General features: G+C 46.1%; 1 protein-coding gene across 3 annotated transcripts in view; it reads left to right on the top strand.

Annotated features, from left to right (window-relative positions):
- PRKCE (protein kinase C epsilon) overlaps positions 1-25,652 on the top strand; it is a 538,158-nt gene that overhangs the window by 313,210 nt on the left and 199,296 nt on the right. For all 3 annotated transcript variants that reach the window (XM_077958601.1, XM_028831616.2, NM_001257741.1), the window contains 4 exon segments: positions 11,391-11,550; positions 14,247-14,281; positions 15,608-15,693; positions 20,191-20,320. In XM_077958601.1, coding sequence (XP_077814727.1) covers positions 11,429-11,550; positions 14,247-14,281; positions 15,608-15,693; positions 20,191-20,320 — 373 coding nt within the window. In that variant the 5' untranslated portion in view covers positions 11,391-11,428.

The following is a 25,652-nucleotide window of genomic DNA, read 5'->3' as shown; positions in this document are numbered from 1 at the left end:
CACTTGCAAACATTATCATCTATTTTTCTATGGAAAATTACAAAATAAAAGGCGCGGCTGCTTTGATTTTTAGTACCTGGTTTTGTTTGGTTTGTTTTCTTTCCATTGACCTTGCATATTTACCAGTAAATTTATAAAGTCAAAACAGAGCATTATTGAAACAGAAAATTCAGTAGGCTGCCCAGAGATTGAGAGGGGAAGGTTGCAGACTAGCTTCTGTGAGGAGCACCTCCCAGTCATGACCACTGTAATCTGGACTATCATGGCAATTCCTTGCTTTGTTAGCAGAGACCTGTCTATTAAGGACCAGATCCAGAATTTCTGAGAACAAAAATTGAGAGAGTAGCCATGGGTTATCGCTTTGTGCCTAGAACATTGCCTGGAATCCAGTGTCCACATGATAAACATTTTTAGGATGAATAGCTTATTATATACCCTTTCAGAAATTTTCCATCCGCAGTCTTGCTTATATGTGTTTGAGTATATTCTCTTTTTTTTTCTCATTTTATACAAATAAATACACACTATCAATGTGTTTCTTAGTTTTCTTTTTCTGCTTACTTTCTTGGTGGGCTTGGCATAGCTACTTTGTTAAACCGCTGCATTAAGTTCCATTATGTGGGTGTGCCATGACTTAATCAGTCCCCCTCAGCTTTCTTTTCTAAGTCTCTAGGTGAAAGCAAGGGCAGATGTGTGGGGAGGTGGGTGATCAGCAGCTGACAGGAACCTTCTACACACACAGTTGGTGCAAGTGGGACTAGGCTATTTCGCCATCCTTGGAAGATGTGGATGGCTGGGCCAGGGTGGGAAATCCCAAACTGACCTTTACTGTTGGCTGCATGGCCTTTCACAAGACAGTTATTTAACCTCTTTGAGCCAAAAGTAATGCCTGTGACATTAGAGGAAATATGTAAGATGCTTACATATTGCATGAATATTTAATATTGATACTTCATAGATGCTTAACATCACCGCGGGTGCCTGTGATGCTCTCATGCATGTGTGTATGAGATACCATCTCACACATGTGTGTGATGCTCTGTCACACGTGTGAGCTACTACCTTGCACGCATGTGGGACACTATCTCGTGTGTGTCAGATAGTAGTACCTCATACACTTAAGGTGCTTAGAATCATGCTCAGCATCTGGCAGGGGCCGCATAAATGCTAGCTGGCATCTTTCGGCTTCTGAATATCCAGGGTTTGACAGTTATTTAGACCAAAATACCAGGACAGTTGAATTGCTTTCTTTGTGTTGTAAAATTATCTTGAAGACTGGAATCACTCCACCTGGATTCCAAGAAAAGCCTCCCGATGAGCTGCCCCGCACCCCAAACCCAGGCTTTTCCTCAATCTCGTCCCGTTTCTGATTTTGTTCTAGAGCTAAGTCAGTGTTCCTCGCCCAGCCCAGTCTTCCTGACAGTTTTCCCAGTCTGGAGATGGAGTGAGCTGTCCTAAAGCCTTATGGGATGGGGTGTGGGAGAGATAAGGCAGACACTCCCTCTTACAGTGGCAGGTATGTAACATCTGGGGGTAGCTGAACCCCAGCAGGGTGGGGGCCACAAGGGAGCATCAGAACAGGTTCTGCAGGGTCAGGGCTGAGGCTGTCGTTCTTCCTCAGTGAGGCATTGTTGGCTCCAGGGAGACAGAGAGATACAAGGTTTCTGGAAGTCAGTATTGGATAACTAAAGCCATGGCGTTGGTGGATACAGCCTGTTTTTGGAAAGATAAAAGAGAAAGAACCTGAACCATGGCTGTATACGTCTGATCTCCTCAGGGCCAGGAGTGTGCTGGTGGTAAATGCTTAACAACAACCTCCCCAAGGAAGTCCTGATTTGTAGCGTTTGTTGATTTTCCTGTAAAGGCCCCCACGGTGGCCATTTCAGGCTACTATGTGTAGTCCCCAGATGTGGAGTGGTGTGTACTACAGGATCCAGAGCCGGCTCCAAACCCCACTGCCATGGTCATAGGAGGAGAAAACCCTCCCTTCAGCATGTGCTAGATGCCAGGCGAAATTCAACAGTCACCATCTGAACCAATCACATTTTTGGCAGTATTTTTTCTCTGTCACTTCTGGTCCTTACACTATCGATTTTGGGGGCCATCCTGGAGTGTCCCCTGGGGTGAAGGAGGTCCTGGAAGCCTACCTACCACCCCACAGTAGACCAGCAGAGGGAGAGAAGGGCAAACAGGAGCCACCCTCCCACCACCTTTGTGAAGCCTGGAGTGCTTAGGAAGGAGAACTTCACGTGGGCCTTTATCAACCATTATAGTCAAGGTCAGGACTGTGGTGCAAGCAGAATTTAGGGCTGCCCCAAGTCTCAGAAATCAAGATAAATAATATTATAATGTAGTAGTTTAGAAAATCAGATTAATGAAGGAAATAACAAAATTTGAAGTAAAGATACAGTCAGGATGACTCACTTTTTTCTTTTTTTCCTTTTGCCTCAGGATCCAACATGGGTCTGTGCTGCTCCACTCAACTTGAGGTTTGGGTTGAGCCATGGAATTGCCCCTCTCCTGATAGATAACATAGGAAAACAGTGGCTCAAAGAGATTAAATGACTTGCTCAAGGATATTAGGCAGGTTTTGGGAAAGAACAAAATTTGTCCAGTCTGCTAACACCTCATTCAACCATACTGGCAGAAAGGGGAGGTCAAAAGAGAGAGCTCAGAGAAAAGAAAGAAGATCCCACAACGCACCTGCCTAGGGAAAGATCCCTGTGTGCCCTGAACACAAAGGGTAGGGGACTGTCCTGCAGTGAGGAATGACAGTGGTGCCCCAAGATCATGCATGTCGGCAAGTCTGGCCCAGGCAAGGTTGACCCTTGTTCTTGGCAGTTCTTGCTCCATGCACTCTAGAAGGGATTGCTGGCATCCAGGCATACGTCGGTGTGTGTTAGAAATTCACTGTTAGAGATTCACAACTGCAGAGATATGGAATCAATCTGAGTGCTCACTAGCCAATGAGTGGATAAAGAAAATGATACACACACACACACACACACACATACATAACATACATACCATGGAATACTACTCAGCCATAATCAAGAATGAAATCATGTCTTATGTAGCAACTTGGATGGACTTGGGGGACATTATTCTAAGTGAAGTAACTCAGGAATTGAAAACCAAAGACTGCACGTTCTCACTTAAAAGTAGGAGCTAAGCTAAGGGTATGCAAAGGTGTACAAGTGGTATAATGGACATTGGAGACTCAGAAGGGGAAGGATGGGAGGGAGGTGCTGATGAGAAACTACCTATTGGGTTCAATGTACACTACTCAGGTGACAGGTGCACTAAAATCTTAGACTTCACCACCATATCATTCATCTGCATAACCAAAAACCATTTGTACCCCAAAGCTATTGAAATAAAAAAAAAAGTTTTGTTTTTTTTTAAAGAAATTCTCTGCTGACTATTCCTAAACTGAAAGGCATCCTAAGAACACTGAGGTTGTGGGTGCCCATGACCCCACATGAAGAGGGTGTTCAGTTTTTCCAGCTTGTTTTTTGTGTGGGAGGAGATGTGGTGGGTAAGAGAAAGGACAGTGGAACAGTGAAAACTTCAGTGACCAGACTGGCCAGAAAATGTGGTCTAGGGTTTGGCACCAGGGGCTGTCTCTCCCTGAGTCCCTGAGTGTTCCTCTGGTGCAGACTGAGAAGTCTCACCCCCAAGGAAAAGGGGCCAGGTGAAGTTAGACAAACAGAAGAACTGCACAGTACAGACCCCTTTTTGCTGTTCTTGCCACCTGCCTACAGCCTGTGAGAGATTATCCTGTGCACTGGGGCCGTAAAATGTTCATTGATATAAAAGCTTCTGGAGTTTGAAATTCATAGCCTAATTGAATCAAGGAGAAACCATCCCTGGAATGTTGTTGGAGGTTGGGGTTACTGTGGGTCTTGAAGCTGCTTCAGAGGACGTCCCTGCTTAGCCTTATGCCTTTGTGAATTCTTGTTACATCTGCACAGCCAAGTTCTGCATTTCCACAGAAAGCTTCCCAAAAGTTATCCAGCTTTGTCTTGGCCTTTCCTTGACTCAAGTTCACCCCTTCTGCAGTGAGGCAGATGCAGGCATAAAACAAGGGACCTCCAAAGAACCAAATGGGTCCTCTGGGAGGTCAGCCAACCTTGGTGTTGCCTCAGAGGTCACGGCAAATGAACTGTCACTGTGTTTGAGCATGCCAGCATCTTTTGGAGCAGTTCAGAGGTGAAGGGGGATGGGTCCAGTAACTCTGGTGTGCAGCGGGCCCGGCGTTTACTCAGTCCAGAAGCACAGGCAGCTGGGAAGCTGGTGGTTTCCGTCTTCTTTCCCCTTCTCCACGGAAAGCTGCAGTTCCCTCACCTCCTGTTTGTGCCAAGCAGCCCCCCACTCCTGCAGCATGATGGAACACCTCATTACCTAACGCTTTTTAGGCAAGTGAAAGCTTTAAAAAGTCATTAAAGAGCATTAGAGAACACTTTTTCAAATGTCAACCTATCTAATCCCATCATCCTAGTGGAGCACCGTTCTTATCTTCAGCCTGCAAATTTGCTTGACATAGAGGTGTATTATTGTTCATTCTTTTTTCACAATATTACATCACATTTCTCCAGGTTTCTGTGGTCTTTCCTCACCCTTTTAAAGTTGCTGTCAATGTAATGTAATTTATCAGACCATTTGCCTAATAGTAGACAGTCAAGTCATTTCTGTTTGTTGGCTAATATAGATATGCAAAGGGAAACATCTATAAGGATATGGTTTTTAGTTTGTTTAATTATTGACTTAGAGTTAATTCCTAAGGAGTTGCCAAATCAAAGGATGTGAATCTCTTTGAGGCGTTTCCTGTGTGGTCTCTGTGTCTTGTGATACTGCTTTCTGAAAACATTTTGCCAACTGGCATTGCCTCTAGCAGTGAATGAATAAGTCAGTTTCATAGTAGACTTGCCAATAATGGAAAATAATTTTAAAACAAATTGGTTACTTTTTTAGGTATTAAATGGTATGTCAGTGGTATGCCAAAACTGTTCTGCTTTGCATTTTAAAATTCCTGATTATAGTAAATATCTTATGAAAATTTTACGTTTGTGTCATTTAAGCCGTTATCTACGGGGATCTTGATGTATATATTTCAATTTGTTGATCCATAGGCCTTTGTGGTGGTCTTGTATCATCAAAAGGATACATTTATATATCTAGAACAGTAAAGGAAACTGTTCTAGACTAAGATTAATAAGATATGGCAACCAAATGCAAGGCATGAGCTTTAGGTAACTCCTGGATGAAAATTAGAAACTACAAAGGACACTTGGGAAACAATTGGGAAAATTCAAATACGACCTATATATTAGATAATGCCATATCAATGTTAAATTTCTTGACTCTGTTATTGTGATTATGTAGCTGAATGTCTTTGTTCTTAGGAGATAAAGACTGAAGTATTTAAGAGTGAAGAACTACATCTATAACCTTCAAATAGTTCAGCAAAACTATATATGTATGTATCATACATATTATATATACTATATTATGGATCAATATATAATATAAAGTATACATACTATATGTACATACACATATACATACGTTTGTGGATCTATTATTTTATACATCAGACACATACATATTACCTCTACTATGAGAGTTGCATTTTATTTATTTTTTTGTGATAACATTTAACCTAAGATCTATCCTTTTAGCAAATTAAGTATACAATACAGTATGTTAACTATAGGCACAAAGCTGCACAATCTCTAGGACTTATTCATCTTGCATAACTGGAACTTGGTGCTCTTTGCTAAAATCTCCCCGATTCCTCCTTTCTCCCAGCCCCTGGCAACCACCATTCTGCTCTCTGCTTCTATGAGTTCAACCACGTTCGATTCCTCATATAAGTGGTATCATGTAGTATTTGTCCTACCATTGACTTATTTCACTTAGCCAATATCCTCCCATGCATGTTGCCCCAAATGGCAGGATTTCCTTCTTTTCTGTGGCTGAGTAACATTCGATTGCATGAATACACCATATTTTCTTTTTTTTTTTCTTTTTTTTAGAAATTGTAACAAAGCATTTTATTTACATCAAGGAAGAAAGCTATGCTAAGGACATAGAACTCTGCTTCAGCTTTCCTTTAGCCTTACACTTCATAAAAGTATCAGGTGGCTCTCTTTGGCTTTTACTTAGTCATCTGTGTAACTAGGGTTGAAGACAGTAGAACACTGCGCCTTAGTGTAAGTCATTTATTTGAGAAGACAATCTCTTTTGAATTATGGTTTCTCATTGTTTGTTGTATCTTTTTAAAAATAGCAATAGAGATTCTTTTTAGAAAATACAAAGAAGCACAAGGAGAAAAGTAAAAATCACCTGTAATTCCACCAGTGTCAATGAATGACCAATGTTAATGTTTTCTAAATATTTGGAACATACCTTTCTGCCTTGTGTTTTCTTTTGTGTGTACGTGATGAATACACCGTATATTTTTTTTAACCATTCATCCATAGATGGGCATTTAGGTTGCTTCCATGTCTTGGCTATTGTGAATGATGCTGCAGTGAATGTGGGAGTGCAGATGCATGAGGACTCTTCAAGGTCCTTATTTTCATTCCTTTGGATTTGTAGAAGTGAAATTGCTGCATCAAATGGTAGTTCTGTTTTTCGTTTCTTAAGGAACCTCCATACTGTTTCCCATAGTGGCTGTACAATTTTACATTCCCATCAGCAGTGAACAAGCATTCGCTTTTCTCCACAGCCTTGCTAACACTTATCTTTTATATATATATATATATATGTTTATTTATATATAAAATAGCCATCTTAATAGGTGTGAAGTGACATCTCATTGTAGCTTCAATTTGCATTTCCCTGATGATTAGTGATGTAGAACATCTTTTTAAATACCTGTATACCTGTTGGCCATTTGTATGTCTTCTTTAGAGAAAAATCTACTCAGTTCTTTTGCCCGTTTTTAAATTGGATTGTTTGTTTTTGCCATTGAGTTGTGGGAGTTTCTTAGGTATTTTGGATATCATATATTTCTCAAATATATGGTTTGCAAATGATTTTTTTCCATTCTGCAAGTTGCCTTTTTATTCTGTCAATTGTTTCCTTTGCTGTGCAGAAGCATTTTAGTTTGATGTAGTCCAACTTGCTTATTTTTGCTTTTGTTGCCTTTTTGGTGTCATATCTAAGAAATCATTGCCAAGACCAATGTCAAGAAAGTTTTCACTATGTTTTCTTCTAGGAGCTTTATGGTTTCAGGGCTTACATTTAAGTATTCAATCCACATTTAGGTGATTTTTGTGTATGGTAAAAGATAAGGATCCAGTTTCATTCTTTTGCATGTGGATGTTCAGTTTTCCCAACATCATTTATTGAAGAGAATATCCTTTTTCCATTGTATATTCTTGGCACTCTTGTTGAAGATCAACAAGAGTTGTTGATCTTGTTGACTCTTCTTGGCTTGGAAGAATTAGGGTTTGTTAAAATGTCCATACAGGAATTAATGTTTTTTTGAAAGTGACCGCAAATTTAATATGCGTCCCATCAAATTCTCAAAGGTGTTTTCAATAAAAACAGAAAAAAAAAATCCTAAAAGTTGTATGGAACCATGAAAGACTGAACAGTCAAAGCAATTTTGAGTGAAAAGAACAAAGATGGAGGCATCACATTTCCTGATTTCAAAATATATCACAAAACGTCAGCAATTAAAACAGTGTGGTACTGGCATAAAAACAGACATATAGACCAGTGGGACAAAGGAATTAAGTTCATACATATATGGGAGCTACATTTTGGAAAAGACCTTTCGTAGCAGATGGAAATGCTGAAGGGATCCCTTTCTGGTGGTGGACTCCAGGCCCCAGTAGGGAGGTTCCTGGGGACTGAGGGTCCTAGTAGCTCCCCTTTTCACATCCTATAGGCCACTTTCTTCTCCACCTGTGGGTGACAGAACTGAGGATACTCTGGCCTGACCCGTGGCTTTCCTGCCCAGAGGAATGTGGAATTGGGGTGTTTTCACTAGCCACAGGCTCCAACCCCTTTCTCATATCAACTGCTTTGTAGCTTTGCACACAAGCCTCACTTGAAGCATGAAGTTTACCCATGTTCTTTCCCTCCTGTGACCTTCTGTTTTTCCATATCTGACATCAAATCTGACTTTAAAGGCAGTGCAGATGCTCCTTTGGGACAACGGTAATAGAAACCCTGGAGGAAGTTGGACTTAGAACTCTGACTTACAGGAGTTATCCTCGGCTGTCTGCCTAGCCTGTGCCTGAGGCTCCCCCTGCACACCCCCAGCAACTTTAAACAGCTTCCCCCCAGGTATCAGGGCACCCCGCTGAGAGAGCTTTAAAATGAATGGAGTAAAATTAATTGGTTGCTATATTGCCCTATTGAATTGATGTCAACACAGTTTAGAACGTTTGGTTTCATTGCTAGTCATTTCTATAAAAAGTTGAGAAATAAGGCTCTTAGGGAGGACTGTAACCACCATCATAAGTGTTCCTTTGAGAAAATTAGATTGGTTCCATCATCATTTTAACTGAAAATAGTTTCCCAGGATGAAAACAACTAGTCAATTTGAGAGATTTGTAAATCAAATTGCATCTTAAATGCATTAGGGGATGGGCTTACTATTCAAATGTATTCCATGGCGAATCCTGTGAAAGGAGTTCAGGATGCTCTTTTACAAAAAGAACCTGCATCCTGTGTCCTACGATGCCCAGGGTTGATGTTTCTGGATTGAGTTTTTGTAGGTAAGTTTAAAGCAAGTAAGGGCTACTGAATAGATTTGGTTTTTGGTGATCACATTTTTGTTCTTGCTTATAAAAATAGTAGAACATTCTCAACACTGTGAAAGTATGAAGTGGAACAAAAACTTGCCTATGATGGCAGCACCAAATAGCGATTGCCATACTTCTGCAGGTGTGTGTGTTGCTGTCTCTATACTAGAACAGACCTGGGTCCTCCTGTGAGAATTTAGTCAGCAGGTCAAGACCCCTAGGTTGGAGCAGGGTAGGAGGTGGTGAGCTTTCTTTACCCAGAAGGTCAGCGATGTCAGAGACTTTTTGAAACAATAAGCACCACTTGAAACCCAGGTAGGCTAGGGGTCAAGAAGCAGGGGGTCCACAAGCAGACCTCCACCTGGGTCATCTGAGCTTGTGTTGAAGATGCAGTCTGGGAACACCGAGGGCAGATTTCCAATAAACAGCTTCCAGTTGGCCGGGCGCGGTGGCTCAAGCCTGTAATCCCAGCACTTTGGGAGGCCGAGGCGGGTGGATCACGAGGTCAGGAGATCGAGACTATCCTGGCTAACATGGTGAAACCCCGTCTCTACTAAAAATACAAAAAACTAGCCGGGCGTGGTGGCGGGCGCCTGTAGTCTCAGCTACTTGGGAGGCTGAGGCGGGAGAATGGCGTGAACCCGGGAGGCGGAGCTTGCAGTGAGCCGAGATCACGCCACTGCACTCCAGCCTGGGAGACACAGCGAGACTCCGTCTCAAAAAAAAAAAAAAAAAAAAAAAACAGCTTCCAGTTTGCTCAGAGGCTGCTGCTTCCTTGAAAGCACACACTGCACATTTGGTCCTGTTCTCACTTTTTACCTTCAATTTTACCTTCCCTCTACCCTACCCTCCAATAACAAGATGCCCTTGGATTAATCCGTTGTTCGGGTCACACATATGACCTTCACTTCAGGGAACCTTACATTCAGAGAGGTCCAGGAAGGAGCAATGCTTCTTCCCCTGAAGACTGGCCCTGTTATGGTGAGATGTCAAGCACTCGCTGATGCCTGGAGATATTTTGGGGGCACAGAGCCTTCCAGTGCATTTTAAGCTGACCTGTGCAGGGGACCTTCTAGGAGACCTTCTAGAAGGTGTCAGGAACCTAGGAAGAATCCCAGAGCCTGTCCACTGTGTTCTTGGGGAAGCCACAGGCAGCTGGACTCTTTGGTGATGAGAGCCACTCAGATGAGAGCTTGGGGACTTTCTGTAAGGAGTGCAGGCCATCCTTCAGAGCATCATGTGGGTGGAGGAACATTGGCCTCTTTCTCACTCTCTGGGTTAGAATCTGGGCTTCCCCACTGAGTAGCTGTGTTAACAGGAGTAGGTTACTTAAACTCTCTATTTCTCGCTTTGCATACCTGTATAGTGGGGCTAATAGCAGTACCTTTCAAGTGGAGTTGTTTTGAAAGTTCAGTGAGATGTGTTATATCACCAAGATATAACACACTTAGCATAGCACTTGCCACAGCATAAACCCACGATAAACATTTATCATGGTTATCCTTGTCTTAATCAGCTCAGGCTGCAATAACAAAACACCAAAGACTGGGTGTCTTAACCAACAGGCATTGACTTCTCACAGTTTTGGAGGCTGGATGTCCAAGATCAGAGAGCCAGTATGGGTGGGCTCTGGTGAGGGCCTTCTTCCTTGCTCACATGGCAGAGAGCTCACTCACTCCGGTCTCTTCCTCCTCTTATAAGGACACTAACCCCATCATGGAGGCCCTACCCTCATGACCTCATCTAAACCTAATTACCTCCCAAAGGCCCCATCTCCAAATAGTATCACTTTGGGGGTTAAGATTTCAATATATTAATTTTGAGGGGGCAAAAATATGTAAAGATAACAATTATCTTTATTATTTTTGTGATCATCTGTGAGTCCCCTTACAAGGCATTCTCAGTTGGCTGGGCAGTCTCAGAAGTAGAGGGAAGGAAGGTATAGGGAAGACCTTTTCGACCCCAGTGGGATCTTACAGTCCATGGTGATGGTCTTGAGCCTTTGGGAAACTGCTTTCACTGTGTCATATTTCCCTCTCCTTTTGACCTCTGGGAAAATACTCTCGGTTGGCTTAGTCTAGGTCAGAGAAAGAAGGAAGAAGTCAAATTTATTAGGCAGCTACTTCTTGAGCTAGGTAGCTCAGGGTGCGGAGATTCATCTCATTGCATCCTCTCAGCCACCCGTGTGGCCGGCACTGCCATCGCCATTTACAGACGGAGATGCGCTGAGATGCTTGGGGGAGGAAACACCACCTATCCAAGGTCACACTGCTCAGGAATTGCACTAAGATGCGAACCTTGAGCCTTTTGACCCCCAAGCCCTTGAAACCAGCTGCAGCCTGTGTAGGGAGGAAAGGGGCAGCCAGCCTGGAGCAGAATTTGGATTGGATGGATCCAATGTAGCAGGAACAGGCACACTCTGGGCATTTCCACCCTGCGTGTGCTTGCTCACTCCAGCTGCTCAGTGAGACTCCTCAGACCCCCGAGTCCCTCCGCACACAAAGGCTACCTCCCACTCACCCCAGCTCCACTCTTCCAGGGATGGAGTAACTCTCTGGAGGGAGCCCATTTGGAAGGTGCACTAACCCAGACTCTGTTTTCTTCCCTGCTCTTGTCCTTCCCCAGCCCCTAAAGACAATGAAGAGCGCGTGTTCAGGGAACGCATGCGGCCGAGGAAGCGGCAGGGGGCCGTCAGGCGCAGGGTCCATCAGGTCAACGGCCACAAGTTCATGGCCACCTATCTTCGGCAGCCCACCTACTGCTCCCACTGCAGAGACTTCATCTGGTAAGCCTCTCTCGGGAACCTTTAGTTACAACATATCTGTGGCAAGAAGTCGGGGATGGGGTAGGGGAGACTATGCACCTCGTTTAAAGAATGCTGGCATGCCTCGTTTCTTCCTTATGTGAGTGCAGGGGACTATTCTGGAGGGCTAAGTGTGTGTTTAGTACATGGGGGGAAATACATGGAAAGAAGTGATGGTTTCTGGCAACTTTATACCTAGAGTTTTATCTTATCAAAGGAGTTAAGATTTTATAACCAACAAGGATATTGTGACTGCGTGTGTGTGTGTGTGTGTGTGTGTGTGTATGTGTGTCTTGTTTTGAGACAGAGTCTCACTCTGTTGCCCAGGCTGGAGTGCAGTGACATGATCTCCACTCACTGCAACCTCTGTCTCCCAGGTTCAAGCGATTCTCATGCCTCAGCTTCCCACATAGCTGGGATTACAGGAGCACACCACCATGCCTGGCTAATTTTTGTATTTTTAGTAGAGATGGGTTTTCACCATGTTGGCCAGGCTGATCTAGAACTCCTGGCCTCAAGTGATCCACCCACCTCTGCCTCCCAAAGTGCTGGGTTTATAGATGTGAGTCATTGTACACAGCTGATTATGTGTTTTTAAAAAGGATCCTTACCTTTTAGAGACATACGTCAGGAATCCAAGGTGAGGATTCCACTGAATAATAATCCACTGAATTATTTAGAAATGAAATTATCTGATGTCTAGGATGTGTTAGAAAATCGGGAAGGAGGCTGGGTACAAACGCAGTGGCTCATGTCTATAATCCCAGCACTTTGGGAGGCCGAGGCAGGCAGACTGCTTGTGGTCAGGAGTTTGAGACCACTCTGGTTAACATGGTGAAACCCTGTGTCTACTAAAAATACAAAAATTAGCTGGGCATGGTGGCATGTGCCTGTAATCCCAGCTCCTTGGGAGGCTGAAGCATAAGAATTGCTTTAACCCGGGAGGTGGAGGTTGCAGTAAACCGAGATCACTCCACTCCACTCCAGACTGGGTGACAGAGTGAGATTCTGTCTTAAGAAAAAATTAAAAATAGGCCGGACGCGGTGGCTCAAGCCTGTAATCCCAGCACTTTGGGAGGCCGAGACGGGCGGATCATGAGGTCAGGAGATCGAGACCATCCTGGCTAATACGGTGAAACCCCGTCTCTACTAAAAAATACAAAAAACTAGCCGGGCGAGGTGGCAGGCGCCTGTAGTCCCAGCTACTCGGGAGGCTGAGGCAGGAGAATGGCGTGAACCCGGGAGGCGGAGCTTGCAGTGAGCTGAGATCCGGCCACTGCACTCCAGCCTGGGTGACAGAGCAAGACTCCGTCTCAAAAAAAAAAAAAAAAAAAAAAAAAAAAAATTAAAAATAAATAAAAATAAATAAAAAAATCTGGAAGGAGGAGAGGGGCAGGGATAAAGATGATCCATGACCAGCTCCATTCCACTAATAATACCAAGGCTCAGAAATGAAAATAAGACTGGCCTGATGTCCTCCAGCTAGGAAGTGTCAGAAGTATGATTCTACCCCTAGCAGTGTGACTTCTAACGTTTGTACTTTTCCTGACACCGCAGCAGCCTTTCCGGCAAGCTGTCTGAGCTCTTTGAAGCTGAGGTAGAGGTTGCCTTCATGAACCCTTGGATCCAGCCAGGGAGGGCGAGTGAGGCAGTATGAACCCAGCCAGGGACATCTGCACTGGGCTCTGAGGACCCCTTGGATTCCAGGTATCCAGGAGTCACTTGTCCTTGCGATGTCACAAAGTCAATCATCCAGGTTGGCGTAGACATCTGAGATGATAAAGCTCAGAGCAAGCCCAGCCCAACTGAGGCAGAATTAATGCCCCATTCCAGCCACAGATACTTCCAGTTACCAGGGCAGACCCAGCTGTCTGACCTTTACTTGCTATATTTGGTCATGAACTGAGTGGCTGGTCTTACAGATTCAGGTCTCCTCTAAGCCCATGGGTGAAGGCCACTGAGCTCTAGGTTCCCTGGGGTGGAACCCGAATAACTTCTGGCTTCCACTGGGCTGGGAACTGCAGGGAGCTCCCTGACCAGCTGTAGTTAGTATATAAGGACAGGGGTAAGGCCAGGTTTGTGTGATTGTTCTGTGTCCATGCTGACTTTATGTCTTGCCCTGGGAATACCACTCTGGCCATGGAAGGAACCTCTAATGTTGGCCTTCACCTAGACAACCTCTTGAACCCCCAGTTCGGGGCACAGATTGGCTTAGAATCATTGGTGGTCTTTGGACTGCCCAGGGAAATCTACGAGCCAGTTGCAGCACTCTTCCACAGTTAGAGGGCCCACAGAGCATGTCCTGGTGCTGGGAGAAGAGGAATGTCCATTCTGTCCATGAGGAAAGGTATGCTTGACTGCTCAGTGCCTACCAGGAGCAAGCAGGGTCGTTTGTGGCTTTCTAGAACATTGCTGACTGCACAAGAATGGCTCTCTGTGTACGAAATCAAGCTCTGACGCTGACCAAACCTTGCACCGTCCACAAGCACTGGGGCTGCCTTCTGTGACCTTCTGGAAGGAGACATTTAAGGCACCTTGCAAGTGGGAGAGAAATTACAATATTCTGCATACTCCACGTACTTGGTGCAATGTGGGTGGTGGCCCGAATTGGGTGGTTTTTCTGTTTGTTTTTTGACCTGATAAGATTTCACTTAAAAAAAAATTATTCTTCTTTTCAGGGGTGTCATAGGAAAGCAGGGATACCAGTGTCAAGGTAAGAGGCATTTATGAACTAAATCTTCAGAGGCCCATGGTTAGATCCAGATCACTGGCACCCATAGGAGACAGGTGCTGGGTCTGATGACATTTGGAGGCTCTCCACAGCTTGCATGCTTATACTTCCTCTCCAAGAGGCAGGACCCTGCTTTCTTTGTTCCCACTTAGCCATTACTTCTGCATATATGGGAATATATATGGGAGGTATCTTGCAGGTGGCACCCGTCTCCAGGTGTCCTTGTGGTCTCAGCAGGTCCCCGATCCACCCAGCCTTTGTGTCCCAGCTGGAGCAGGTGGCACTTTCATCTTTCTGAAAGAGACATACTGCTTCAGTTGGAGGCTCTTTGAAAGTCCCACTTTGTCCTGAACTGGGTTTGTGTATTCTGCCAGCTCTCTCCCTCTCTCCCTCCCTAGAGAAGCTTCCTCGCCTGCTCGTTGTACTTGGTATCACTGAAAGGTCCTTGTCGAATCCCTTTTTTTGGGTCTCAGCTGTATGATCATTAGCCCTGAAAAATTTAAAGCTCACTTGAAGGTACTAAGATTATTCCTTTCCAGTTAACTGACTACAAATGCAAGGTTAAGCTATACAAAATTGGAGGGTAGAAATGTGGCATGGTCGTGTGGTGGTTTCGCTGAGGTTAGAGCAGAGAGGTTTTTCTATCTCCTCACCCAGCACTGCTGGGTCTCACCCATGGAGTAGTGTCTGGTGGAAGTTGCTGTTCTTTGGGGTAACATGTACACAAACAGTTACTTACCTCTTCAGCCACCTACTGCCCACATTGCCCTATGACACTAACAACACAGATATAGGCCACTTCTTGTGGACGTATTAAAGTCGATGGGAATTTTAAAGTTTGGTATATCAGGACACAGTCAGATAAAAAAGCCTCAGAACCTCTGCACCGCCTGCTGCAGTTCCCCCTGTCGCATCAGCCACCCTGCATGGTCCCGAGTGGGGCGCGAGGCCACTACAACACCTCTAACAGGCAATGCTCCATGGGAGGGCGGGAAGGAAGTTTTTCCCTGACCTTGGCATATTGAAGTGAAAAAATTGATCAGTACTCCCTGAACTGGAGAAAACTGCTGATGTCCTTTGAATAGAAATGTTACCTTGCTCTCTGGAGCATTTAGGAAACTCTGATGGCTCTGATAGCACAGTGTTTAGAATAGCTGCATGAAAGACTTTCAGGAGGGTATTAAATTAAGACTCAGTGGCAGAAGGGGCCTGGCCCCCCTTGTCCCTCCACCAAGCCCTGAATAGATCCTGGGAGGGATACCCCCTTCCCCGAGTGTCGCTCAGTGTTCCTGTCTTTGCTATTTGCAGTTTGCACCTGTGTGGTCCACAAGCGGTGCCATGAGCTCATCATCACCAAGTGTGCTGGGTTAAAGAAGCAGGAGACCCCCGACCAGGTAAGTGTGACACAGAAATTCTGGGCTTCTTCACTGCCAGCCCCTCCCTTCACCGCCTCTTCTGTGGTTCCCAAGAAAACCTTCTCTGCCTGAGACCCTGTCATTTCATTGTGTTGATAAAAAACAAAGGGAGCTGTCCGCCGTCTTCCGGCATGAGACACCATCCGCAGGATGAGCACAGGTCCAAGTTAGTTCTATCCCCTTGGATGTTATGCCAAGTACAGTGTGAGCCCAGCGCTCAAGCCCACAAGAAAAATATGAATTCTTTTATTTCATCATCTCATCAGAACTAAAGTGGCTAACCGATGTGTCACTAGCTCCTCACAGGTAATAAACAGTAATAGAAACACAAGCAGGAACCTTATGTTTAATGAGCTGATGGGGGAATGGTGTGGAATGAACAAGCCCAAGGAATACTTAGGAGGTGGCAATAACCACAGCAATAAAAATAGTCAACATTCACTGGGCACTTACCATGCCCTGATTGAAGTACTTTAACATACATTATTTAACCGCATAGTAAGCTTAATGAGGTAGACGTTATTATCTTCATTTTACAACAGAATAGAAGCACAGAGAGTAAAATTAACCTGCCCCAAATCACACAGCTAAGAGCCACATTCAAACCCAGGCAGTTTGTTCTAAAGCCTGAGCCCTTGACCACTGCACTATGTGTTGTCTCTTCATCTTAGAAACTAGCATCCGATTGCCTAGTTTGGTAGAGGTAAGGAAGCAGAAAAATGCAACAGTGAAGCTAGGTTCTCCTAACTGAGCAATTAGGAGAATGATAGTCCCACTGATAGATTAAAAAACCTTTTTGAGGAAGATGACAGTTGTGAATGTGGATGTAGGTATTATCAGAACACTTGATTTCAAAAGCATGCTCTTAATTCTAGGGGAAATAAATTCTGTGTAGTCATAGGCTATTATAATTGGGGGTTAGAGAGAAAGGCCCTGGGTAGGTTTATAATCAGCTGGTCCACAATTTGACTTCCAACGGGACTGACTTACAGAGACCTTCTGCCTGCTCCTTAATAATTCAGTCAAATAGCATCCTGGCATTTCAGGCATTTCCCATCTTCTCTCTTCTTCTGCTTTCATACTGTCTCGGGAAAGCAGCAAAGGACAAGGCTTAGACTGAGCCTTCCATGTCCGTGAAGGGTAGTCTGAGCCCAGAGCACCAACGTTGTTTGCAGGGGCTCTCTTGTGGTTAAAACTGCAAGCCAGTGCCTGCGCCTCCTGACTCCTGGTCTAGGATCATGACCCCAGTACATCATTGTTGTTTTCACAGGGAAATGAAAGAGATGGCTTGCTTGTTGTCTGCCTTATTTCCTTCCTATGGACATTCCATTGAGCATTTATTGGGTATGTCCTGTGTGACAGGCGCTATGCTGTGTTCCATGGAAGCAAAGAGGAGTACCCTAATCGTTCCCTCAAGGATCTCAGTCTCATCACCTGCAGGTCTCTGACTCTGCAGGACTCTAAAGCTCATCTGCACTTTTTGGAGGGAAAGGTCCCATAGGAGTCTATGCCATGCACGTTAAAGCATTGAGATTTGAAATGTTCAGAACCCAGCTTGATCTGCGACCCAGTTCTTCTGACTGTCTTTCCTGGCATATTGAGCAGTGAGAAGAAGTCTCCAGTGAAGTGTGTTCCCAAACTTGGCATGTACCACCAGGGACAAATTGCCAGGGACTGAGAGAGGGAGGCTCTGGGTTTCTTAGCTTGGCAGAGTTGACTGCCACCATCTTGTGCTTCCCGAGGCCAGTCTCCTTTAGTGTCAGCATATCTGGCCCCTCAGGGTCATGGGCGTGCCCTCTGCCAGGTTACTGAGCTGTTAGGGACAAAACTTTGAGTTCATTCTTTTGTGTAACCACCTTTAGTCTGATGCCTGTGCATACACACATCATACACGCCACAAACACGTGTAGCCCTAAACACCATGCTTTCAATGCCCTCCTTCCTATTAAAAGGTGCTCTGGTGATGGGCTTCTTGGGTGTTCTGCACCATGAACACTCTGGTCCACCCCCGTCTCATGTCTGTGTGTCTTAGCATGTGGTGGACTCACACCCTGCCTGCACTTCCAGGTGTGGTAACCAAACAATGCTCTATCTCCACTGGTGTCACCTTTTTCTTCTTGAATCTCACAATTCTTCCTGCCATTTTCTTCCTCTCCATGTTCTCTCTGTGAATCTTACTCACCCCATTGTATCTGTGTCCTCCTCAGCAAGCACACGTGTGACATGTCCCCCTGCATGCATGCCGTCTTTGTGTTGGCCTCTCGGTCGGTCTGATGCTGTGGCATGCTCTTGTGTGGGCTCCTTCATCCTCCTCCCTCTGTTCTCTGATACCTTAGAGTTTTAAGTGGTCCCAGCTGAGGGTCATGTAGCTCTTTCCACCCCCACACTGAATTTCTTGGCCACCTGGGACAACTTCCCCACTTTTTCACCTTAGTCTGTCATTCATACCCCTATGAGGTGATTCCTAAGAGACCAAGATTGTATTCTCAGTATAGGGCCACCATGCCTTCAGGGTTTGTGTAGGAATAGAGTGGGCACAGTAATCTCATACTTCCTTAGCAGTGAGAGAGACCATGGCAGAGGCAACAAGTCTACATTCACAAACAGGCACACCTAAGCTACGCATCTAAGGATGGGTGAGTACAGTTGTTTTCAGTAGAGCTGACATTCTTGTTCCCAGGCAAGACCCTAAGTGGTAGACCATCCATGTCAGTAGGGATCAGTGAAATCTTGGCCCAATGGAAGGATCAGCCATTCCTTGGAACTGGGTGCTAGGGAACTTATCTTCACGCTTGTATTCAAGTCGAGCTCCCTTTCCAGCTCTCATGTCCCCCCTCATTAGTCCCCCATGGGGGCCTTTCCTTCATGAGTCAGCTAGGGAGCTGAGGCCCAGCTTTGCCACATGTCAGCCACTTCCTAATCCCCGGGGTAGCAAGACATCCCCAGCCCATGGATGTCTTGGGTGATGGTCTCCTGCCGATTCTGAGATGGGCTGGGGGTGCAGCTGCTCCACTAGAGACACAGATGGAGGGTAGCACTGTGGAGGGGCAGAAATGACCCAGAAAAGTAGCCCAGCAGACCCTTGCTTCCATGAAATGTGTTATGCTTCTAGCCTCTTCCAACCCTGCGGTCTCATTGACCCTGCCATCCTGTGGCACTGGGTGGGATGGGGTGGGGGGGCCATCCTTATTTGCCACCTGAGAAATCCAAGGCTCCGAGAAGTCAGTAAACCTGCCTGAGACTCATGAGTGGGTCATGGCAGACCCAGGCCCCCGATCATACACCTAGACTTCTGTTCCTCTTCCTTCCCCTTCTGTCTTGCCACCATCTCTTTACCCCTTTTAAATCATCAGTAGGAGGCAGCATAGTGGTTAAAAAGCCTGGGGTCTGAATGCAGATTCATGGGGATGGAAGCCCGTGTTTGTTTCTTGTCAGTTTATAGGCATCTTTCTTGATCCTGCTGTGCCTTCATTTCGTCTTCTGTGAAGTTGGGGCAATCATGGACCTCTGCCCTGTAGGGTGGTGGTGAGGTTTAGCTGAGATAATGGTGCCTGGTGTGTGGTCAGCGCTGAGACCTGAGCATTCTTAGTGTTCACCACGCTGTATTAGCCATCTTCCTCCTAATTGTTGTCTGTCCTAACTGATCCATAGTTTCCACAACATTGTGCAGGGGTTACACACTGCTGCACAGAATCTTGTGTTCCACAACATTGTGCAGGGTTTCCACGCTGCTGCACAGAATCCCGTGTTCCACAACATTGTGCAGGGTTTCTACGCTGCTGCACAGAATCCCGTGTTCACCATTGAGCTCCCTAGAGGCTTTTTGCCTCGGTGGGTCTTCCAGGCACACAGCAGTATTGAAGGTGCAAATTTTTTTTTTTGGAGACAGAGTCTTGCTCTGTCACCCAGGTTGGAGTGCAGTGGTACGATCTTGGCTCACTGCAACCTCTGCCTCCTGGGTTCACGCAATTCTCCTGCCTCAGCCTTCCGAGTAGCTGGGATTACAGGCGGCACCACCACACCCGGCTAATTTTTGTCTTTTTAGTAGAAACGGGGTTTCACCATGTTGACCAGGCTGATCTTGAACTCCTGACCTCAGGTGGTCCGCCTACCTCAGCCTCCCAAAGTGCTGGGATTATAGGTATGATCCACTGCAGCTGGCCTGAGGTACTCATTGAGGACACTGTACTGTGATTGCTTGAAGTCCTGAAGTCCTGGAGGGGACCATGTTGGGGAGCAGGCCTGGTCTTGCACAGTGAAATGGAGCAGCCAACAATGAGTTAAGAGCATCAGGAGCCAAGGCCGGGGCAGGATGGGGCTCTTTTCACCTCAGGGCAGCTTTCAGAGCCAAGCTAGGGCCTGCCACCTACAATGACACATGCTCTCTCGGAAAGAAGTTCTGCAAGAGTTCTGATGACAAGCCCTCTGGGACACGGAGGAGCTCGGTCGTGACCCTGTGTCTTGCCATCCCTGCAGGTGGGCTCCCAGCGGTTCAGCGTCAACATGCCCCACAAGTTCGGTATCCACAACTACAAGGTCCCCACCTTCTGCGATCACTGTGGGTCCCTCCTCTGGGGCCTCTTGCGGCAGGGTTTGCAGTGTAAAGGTAAGTTGCTCCCTGCCCCGCCCTCAGCCCCTGCATGTCCCCTTCCCCGCTGCCTACCCCCATCCCTGCTTTATAAAACACCCTTGTCTGTTCTCATAGCCTAGAAAGTAAATTTCAGATTTGGCCAAGAACTGAGCACAAGCCTTTGTTAATCCTGCATTAGTAACTCTGTGCATTTGGCAGGCAGTCTCTGGGCAGAGACCATCCAGGACTGGGTGGAGGGAAACACCAAGGAAGGAGGAGGGCGAACCCCACGCCTTAAGATCACTTACAGTCTGGGGAGACAAGATGAGTCTACAAAAGCATAATAATTTAAGGAAAGATACATCAGAGCAGAAGGAAAGTAATATTTTTGGAGTTAGGCCATGAAGAAAGTGACAGCTGTGAATTGGGGCTTTTCTTGCATGGTCCATGGCTCAGTGCTTACTCTGAAAGAGCCATCGTATGTATCCTATGTATCGTATGTATCGTATGTAACCTTGTCACATACGATAGCTTGCTGATTCGTCACTGGCTTGGGACATAGGGGATTTTATCCCCATGGCCCTGGTGAGGAAACAGAGGCTCAGAGACTAAGCAACTTGCTCACATCACACAACTTATTAGCAGAAGTAGGATTTGAACCTTGACTCTTGCATCCTGGGTACCTTCCTGTTTCCTGCCGTGCCACCTGCAAACAGTGCACTCAGATGATGATGCTAAGTGGCACAGGGAGCAGCACATAACACAGGGAGGTAGAAATGTATTCTGGTGGCCTGAGGAGTGTGTCCAGTTTTATAAGCCAGTCCAGCCTGCTGGCAGAGTTGGGCAACTGTGAACTACTAGGCAGGGATATTGCATGGATATTATTTTAAAATAGTGTTTTATTGTTTGTGTGGAATGTATTATTAATAAATTCCCATTGTAGAAAAATTAGAAGAAATAAGTAAAGTATAAGAAAATAAACCGAGGACATAACAAATTGGTCATTGAAGGGATCCCAATGAGAAACTATGAGAATTGGAAATAAGATCAGGGCTGCAGTGGGAATAAAGAGGAGAATGACTTTAAAATATCAAGGAGGAGTGATTTATTGAATGTAGTGACCAGAAGCATCTGGGAGGGTAGTGATAGCATTCACTGAGTTGGGGATACAAAAGGGAGGACAAGGTTGGAGGTAGAAATAGAGCCTGAGTTGGGGACACCTTAACTTGAGGTGCCCGTGGCAAATGGACATGAAGCTGCCCACCTGTTGGACATTCTCACTGACACTTGGGGAATAGGTCTAGATTGAACATTTAAATGTGAGTTTTGTCAGTATCTAAGCAATTAAAGCTATAAAGTCAATGTCATTCTCCAGGGTAAGCACATTGAGTATGAAGAGAAAAAAGTCAAAGATAACACCATGAGTAGGAGCTCTCTTAGTGGGACAGTGGGATGGAGCCCAAGTGCTGTAGGGTAAAGTGAAAATAGAGGGAGATGTTTTTTCAGAATGTTTTAGTCAGGAAAAAGTCAGTGGCAAAGGAGAGATGGATGAGGCAGGAGGGAGAGGGGACTGACGGTTGATACAGCAGGGAAGGGGAGGGGAATGGGGACGGGCCTTGGGGAGAATGATGGACACCGCCTTCCCCAGATGGAGGGCAAGCCTGGCCACCAGGCATGGGCGCAGATGCATCTTGGGTGTCAGGGATAGAAATCCAGGAAGAGGTGAGTGGACAAAGTCATCATTTAAGTTTTGAATCTGTTGAGGGCATTGCAAGGAGATTCCCCTTATTTTCTGAAATAGGAAGTCTTTTTTGAAGTAGGAGGGAGAAGTGGGGGTGTGAGAGGCACGAAGAGGGTGGTGAGGGCTGGAAATAGCAATTGTGGGGACAGAACACAGTCCAGCCACTGGACATGAGGAGGTGCTGACTGTGGACACACCCAGCATCCTGTGAGCTTCCCAGCACCCCTGGAGGCGGGGGCGGAGCCATTCCACTTCCCTGTTGGAATATTGTTTCTAGCGTGTGACCCTGAACAAAACGGGGCCTGCCTGTAATCCTTTAGGTGAGATGAAGAGAGCAGAAGAGGAAGAAGGGAGGGGGCAGGAATCTCGAGTGTCTAGCAGAGGAGCGATGTGCTTTTGGAAAGATGAGTGTGGTTGCTGGGAAGCAGGGCCTGCTTTGGAGGGAACCCTGATGAGCTGATGTCTGGTTTTGTTGTAAATATATTAATTATTGATCTATCTAGGGAACCTAAATGAAGATACCATCATCATAAATATTGATATTTTAAGAAAGCAGCCCAGACACCCAGACGTCACTGTTAGGGCTGTGGGTCCCTGATGACCCTGGAAGAAGGAGGGGCAGGGACAGTGTATTCAGCTGTCATTGGGCAGGAAATGCTCTTGCCCCTGCTCAAGGGAAGAAGGGGCAGAATTAGGATGCCTGGAGCAAGGGTGTCTGTCCATGGGAGCCGAGGAACCCGGAGGGACTCAGGCCACATAAGGGCTGGAAGACGAAGGCTCAGACCTGAAGCTCCCCAGCCAAAGTGTGCAGACTTTTACTCTCCTGCGGCTCTGATGTTATTACTTGGCCTTTTTTTTTTTTTTTTTACCATTGCTGCTGTTCTCCTGTGACCCTCTCCTTCTCCTTCTCCCTCCCTCTTTGTCTTTCTCTCTCTTTAATTAAGAGACTTTATTTTTTTTAAGAGCATTTTTAGGTTCACAGCAAAATTGAGCAGAAAGTACAGAGAGTCCCTGTATTATGTGCCCCCCAGCACACACAGCCTCCCACCACCAGCATCCCCAGAAGAGCAGCCACGGAACCTGCACTGCAGACATCATTGTCACTCACAGTCTGTGTTTCACTTTGGGATTCACTCATGGTGTTGGGCATTCTGTGGGTTTGGACGAATGGACAGTGCTCGGTATCTACCATGATAGTATCATACAGAGTAGTTGGATGGCCCTGGAAAATCACCTGCTTCCACTTACCTCTTTAGATCCTTCCTCCACCTTAAGTCTTCTTGGCCCTGTAGACTCCTTACCCTGTGGAGAGGGGTCATGGCCAGAAGAGGCCAGCATGGGCCCAAGGCAGGGACTGCTTGTGCCCAGGTCTAAGCCTGGTTCTGCTACTATGATTAGTAAGAAAAAGAAATCAAGACTTAGTGACTTGCAAGCATCCCTAAGCAAGTCCCTACAAAGCTGGCTCTTGCGCCCAGGCAGCCTGGCTCCGTTCCTGACTCTGGTAGGTACTCTATGCCACCCTCTCCTGCTTAGGAAGACTCAGCCAGGCTTTCTCTCTTGCTGGACCATGCTAGCAGGGCCTCCTGGGCTGGAGCCCTGGTCCCCTGGTCCTGGCTGGAAATCATCTATTTGGCCTGCTGCCCTGTGGATTCAGCATTTTTGCCATTCCCGTTCCCATTCCCAGAAATAGATTCCAGTATTTTCAGCAAACCAGGTTTCTTCAGAGCCTGAGTCTACGAGGAAGGATCCGTGATACCGTCCTAGTCACTCTTTCTCCGGTCTAAAATTGTCTGAGCCACACAGGTTCAAGCATTGTGTGTATACCCTTCCAGGCACTGTCGCTTTGTCAGCCAGGTAGAGGGAACATAATTATGTCTGCTTTTACTGACAAGGAAATGGAAGACTGGAGAGAATGGGTGCACACAGGGCATACAACCAGGACCTGTGGGTGCACTCAGCCCTTGGGGCTGTCCTTTTCCTGCCCACAACCACAGAGGGGCCAGATCTTTGAAGGATGCTCACACGATCACTGGGTAACTGAGATCCTTAACCGAGGGCAGAAAATCACTGGCACAAAGTGAGCAGGCAAAATAGTTCATTTCTTTCTTGCATTTTGTGACTCAAATGCCTGCCGTGTCTGAGTCTCTCCAGACTCATTCATGGGTCTGTCTGAGCCCTTCAACCATTATTAAACAGTCCAGAAATGAGCTTCCCAGGTTCCAGGAGCAGCATCACTAGTCTCGGGCGTTTGCAGCCTTTTCATTCTGCACTTGGTTGGAATGGTGCTGCTTTCTCCAGTCTCAGGTTCACTGGCACCGCGGGCCTCTCTGGGGCCCTTTTCCACCTGTGTTTTATTTTCCCACTGACGCATGGAGTCAGTGCCCCCTGGAGGCAGAGATGCCCAATATCCTTTGATTGCAGTTTCCTTCTCTAGAGAAGATCCAGTTCTCACCTGCCCCCGTCCCATCCCCCACACTCATGTCTCAGCACAGCTGCTCTGAAGTCATCCGGCACCAAGGGGCAACTTCACAGGAAAGCCAGACCTCCTGACGGAGCCTGCAGTCAGGCCTGCGGGGGCCTGTGGAAGTGAAAGCCCTGCTTTTCTCATCCCCATCTGGGGTGAATGCTCTGCACCTGCAGTCCTCCAGGACAGGGGACGAGGCACAGGGAGGAAGGTATACTCCACGAAGGCCTGGCCTGGAGATTCCTAAAGAATCTTCTTCCTCGCTCCTGCCTCTCTCCGACACACATCTTAATAACTGCTCTGATCTGCGGCTGTTTTCAGGGGCCAAGGGGACAGGGTGTCCCCTCCTCTCCAGTAAGTAGTAAACAGGAGTGGTGGCCTGAAGAGATCACAGGCTAGGATTTGGAGGAGCTGTCCTGGTTTGGGTACTGCCTAACTGGGGGATTGCAAGCAGGTCAGCCTAGCTTGGTACCCTTGGCTTTTAACCTCAACTGCCCTCTGCCCTGCTGAGGACAGTAATAAAAATAATAAAAATGGAGTGATGTTAGCCACATACCTTGGGGTGACTGTGCAGAGCCATAAAGATAAAAGAAAGGCCTGCCTGTCTCCCTCCTTCCTTCCTTTCCTTGTTTTAAAAAAAAAAAAGTATTTTGGATACTTAAAAACACTAAAAACATGAAGAATAATTTTTAATTTTCAACATTTCTGAAAATGTCAGTCCTTTACTATTTTTAACAGCTAGGCCCCTTGTCGTAACTTCAACTTTTATTTTTAGAATTATAAGGAGCACAATACATAAATACATTCTCACTGTTCTTACTGTCAAAGATCCAAGCGAGACTGAAGTTAGATATATATTAAATATATTAAAGGCTTTCTTTGTATTCTCTTTCCACTTTCATCCTCAGACTTCTAAAAATGTGCTATGGGTCCTCTCAGGCTTTTTGTGTATCTTTGCTGCCTGGATACTCACACACACTGTGTTAGAATCTATTGCTACATAACAAATGATCCCGGGACGTAGTGGTGTAAAACAACCAATGCTTATTTTCTCAGAGTTTCCTCTGGTCAGAAATCCGGATGGAGCTTAGCTGGGTGCATCTGACTCTTCATGAGGTTTCAGTCAAGCTGAGAGCTGGGGCTGTTGTCTCATCTGAAAACCC

Source organism: Macaca mulatta, chromosome 13 (assembly GCF_049350105.2).
Source record: "Macaca mulatta isolate MMU2019108-1 chromosome 13, T2T-MMU8v2.0, whole genome shotgun sequence".
Lineage (NCBI taxonomy): Eukaryota > Metazoa > Chordata > Mammalia > Primates > Cercopithecidae > Macaca > Macaca mulatta.
This window is presented reverse-complemented; position numbering and strand designations above follow the sequence as displayed.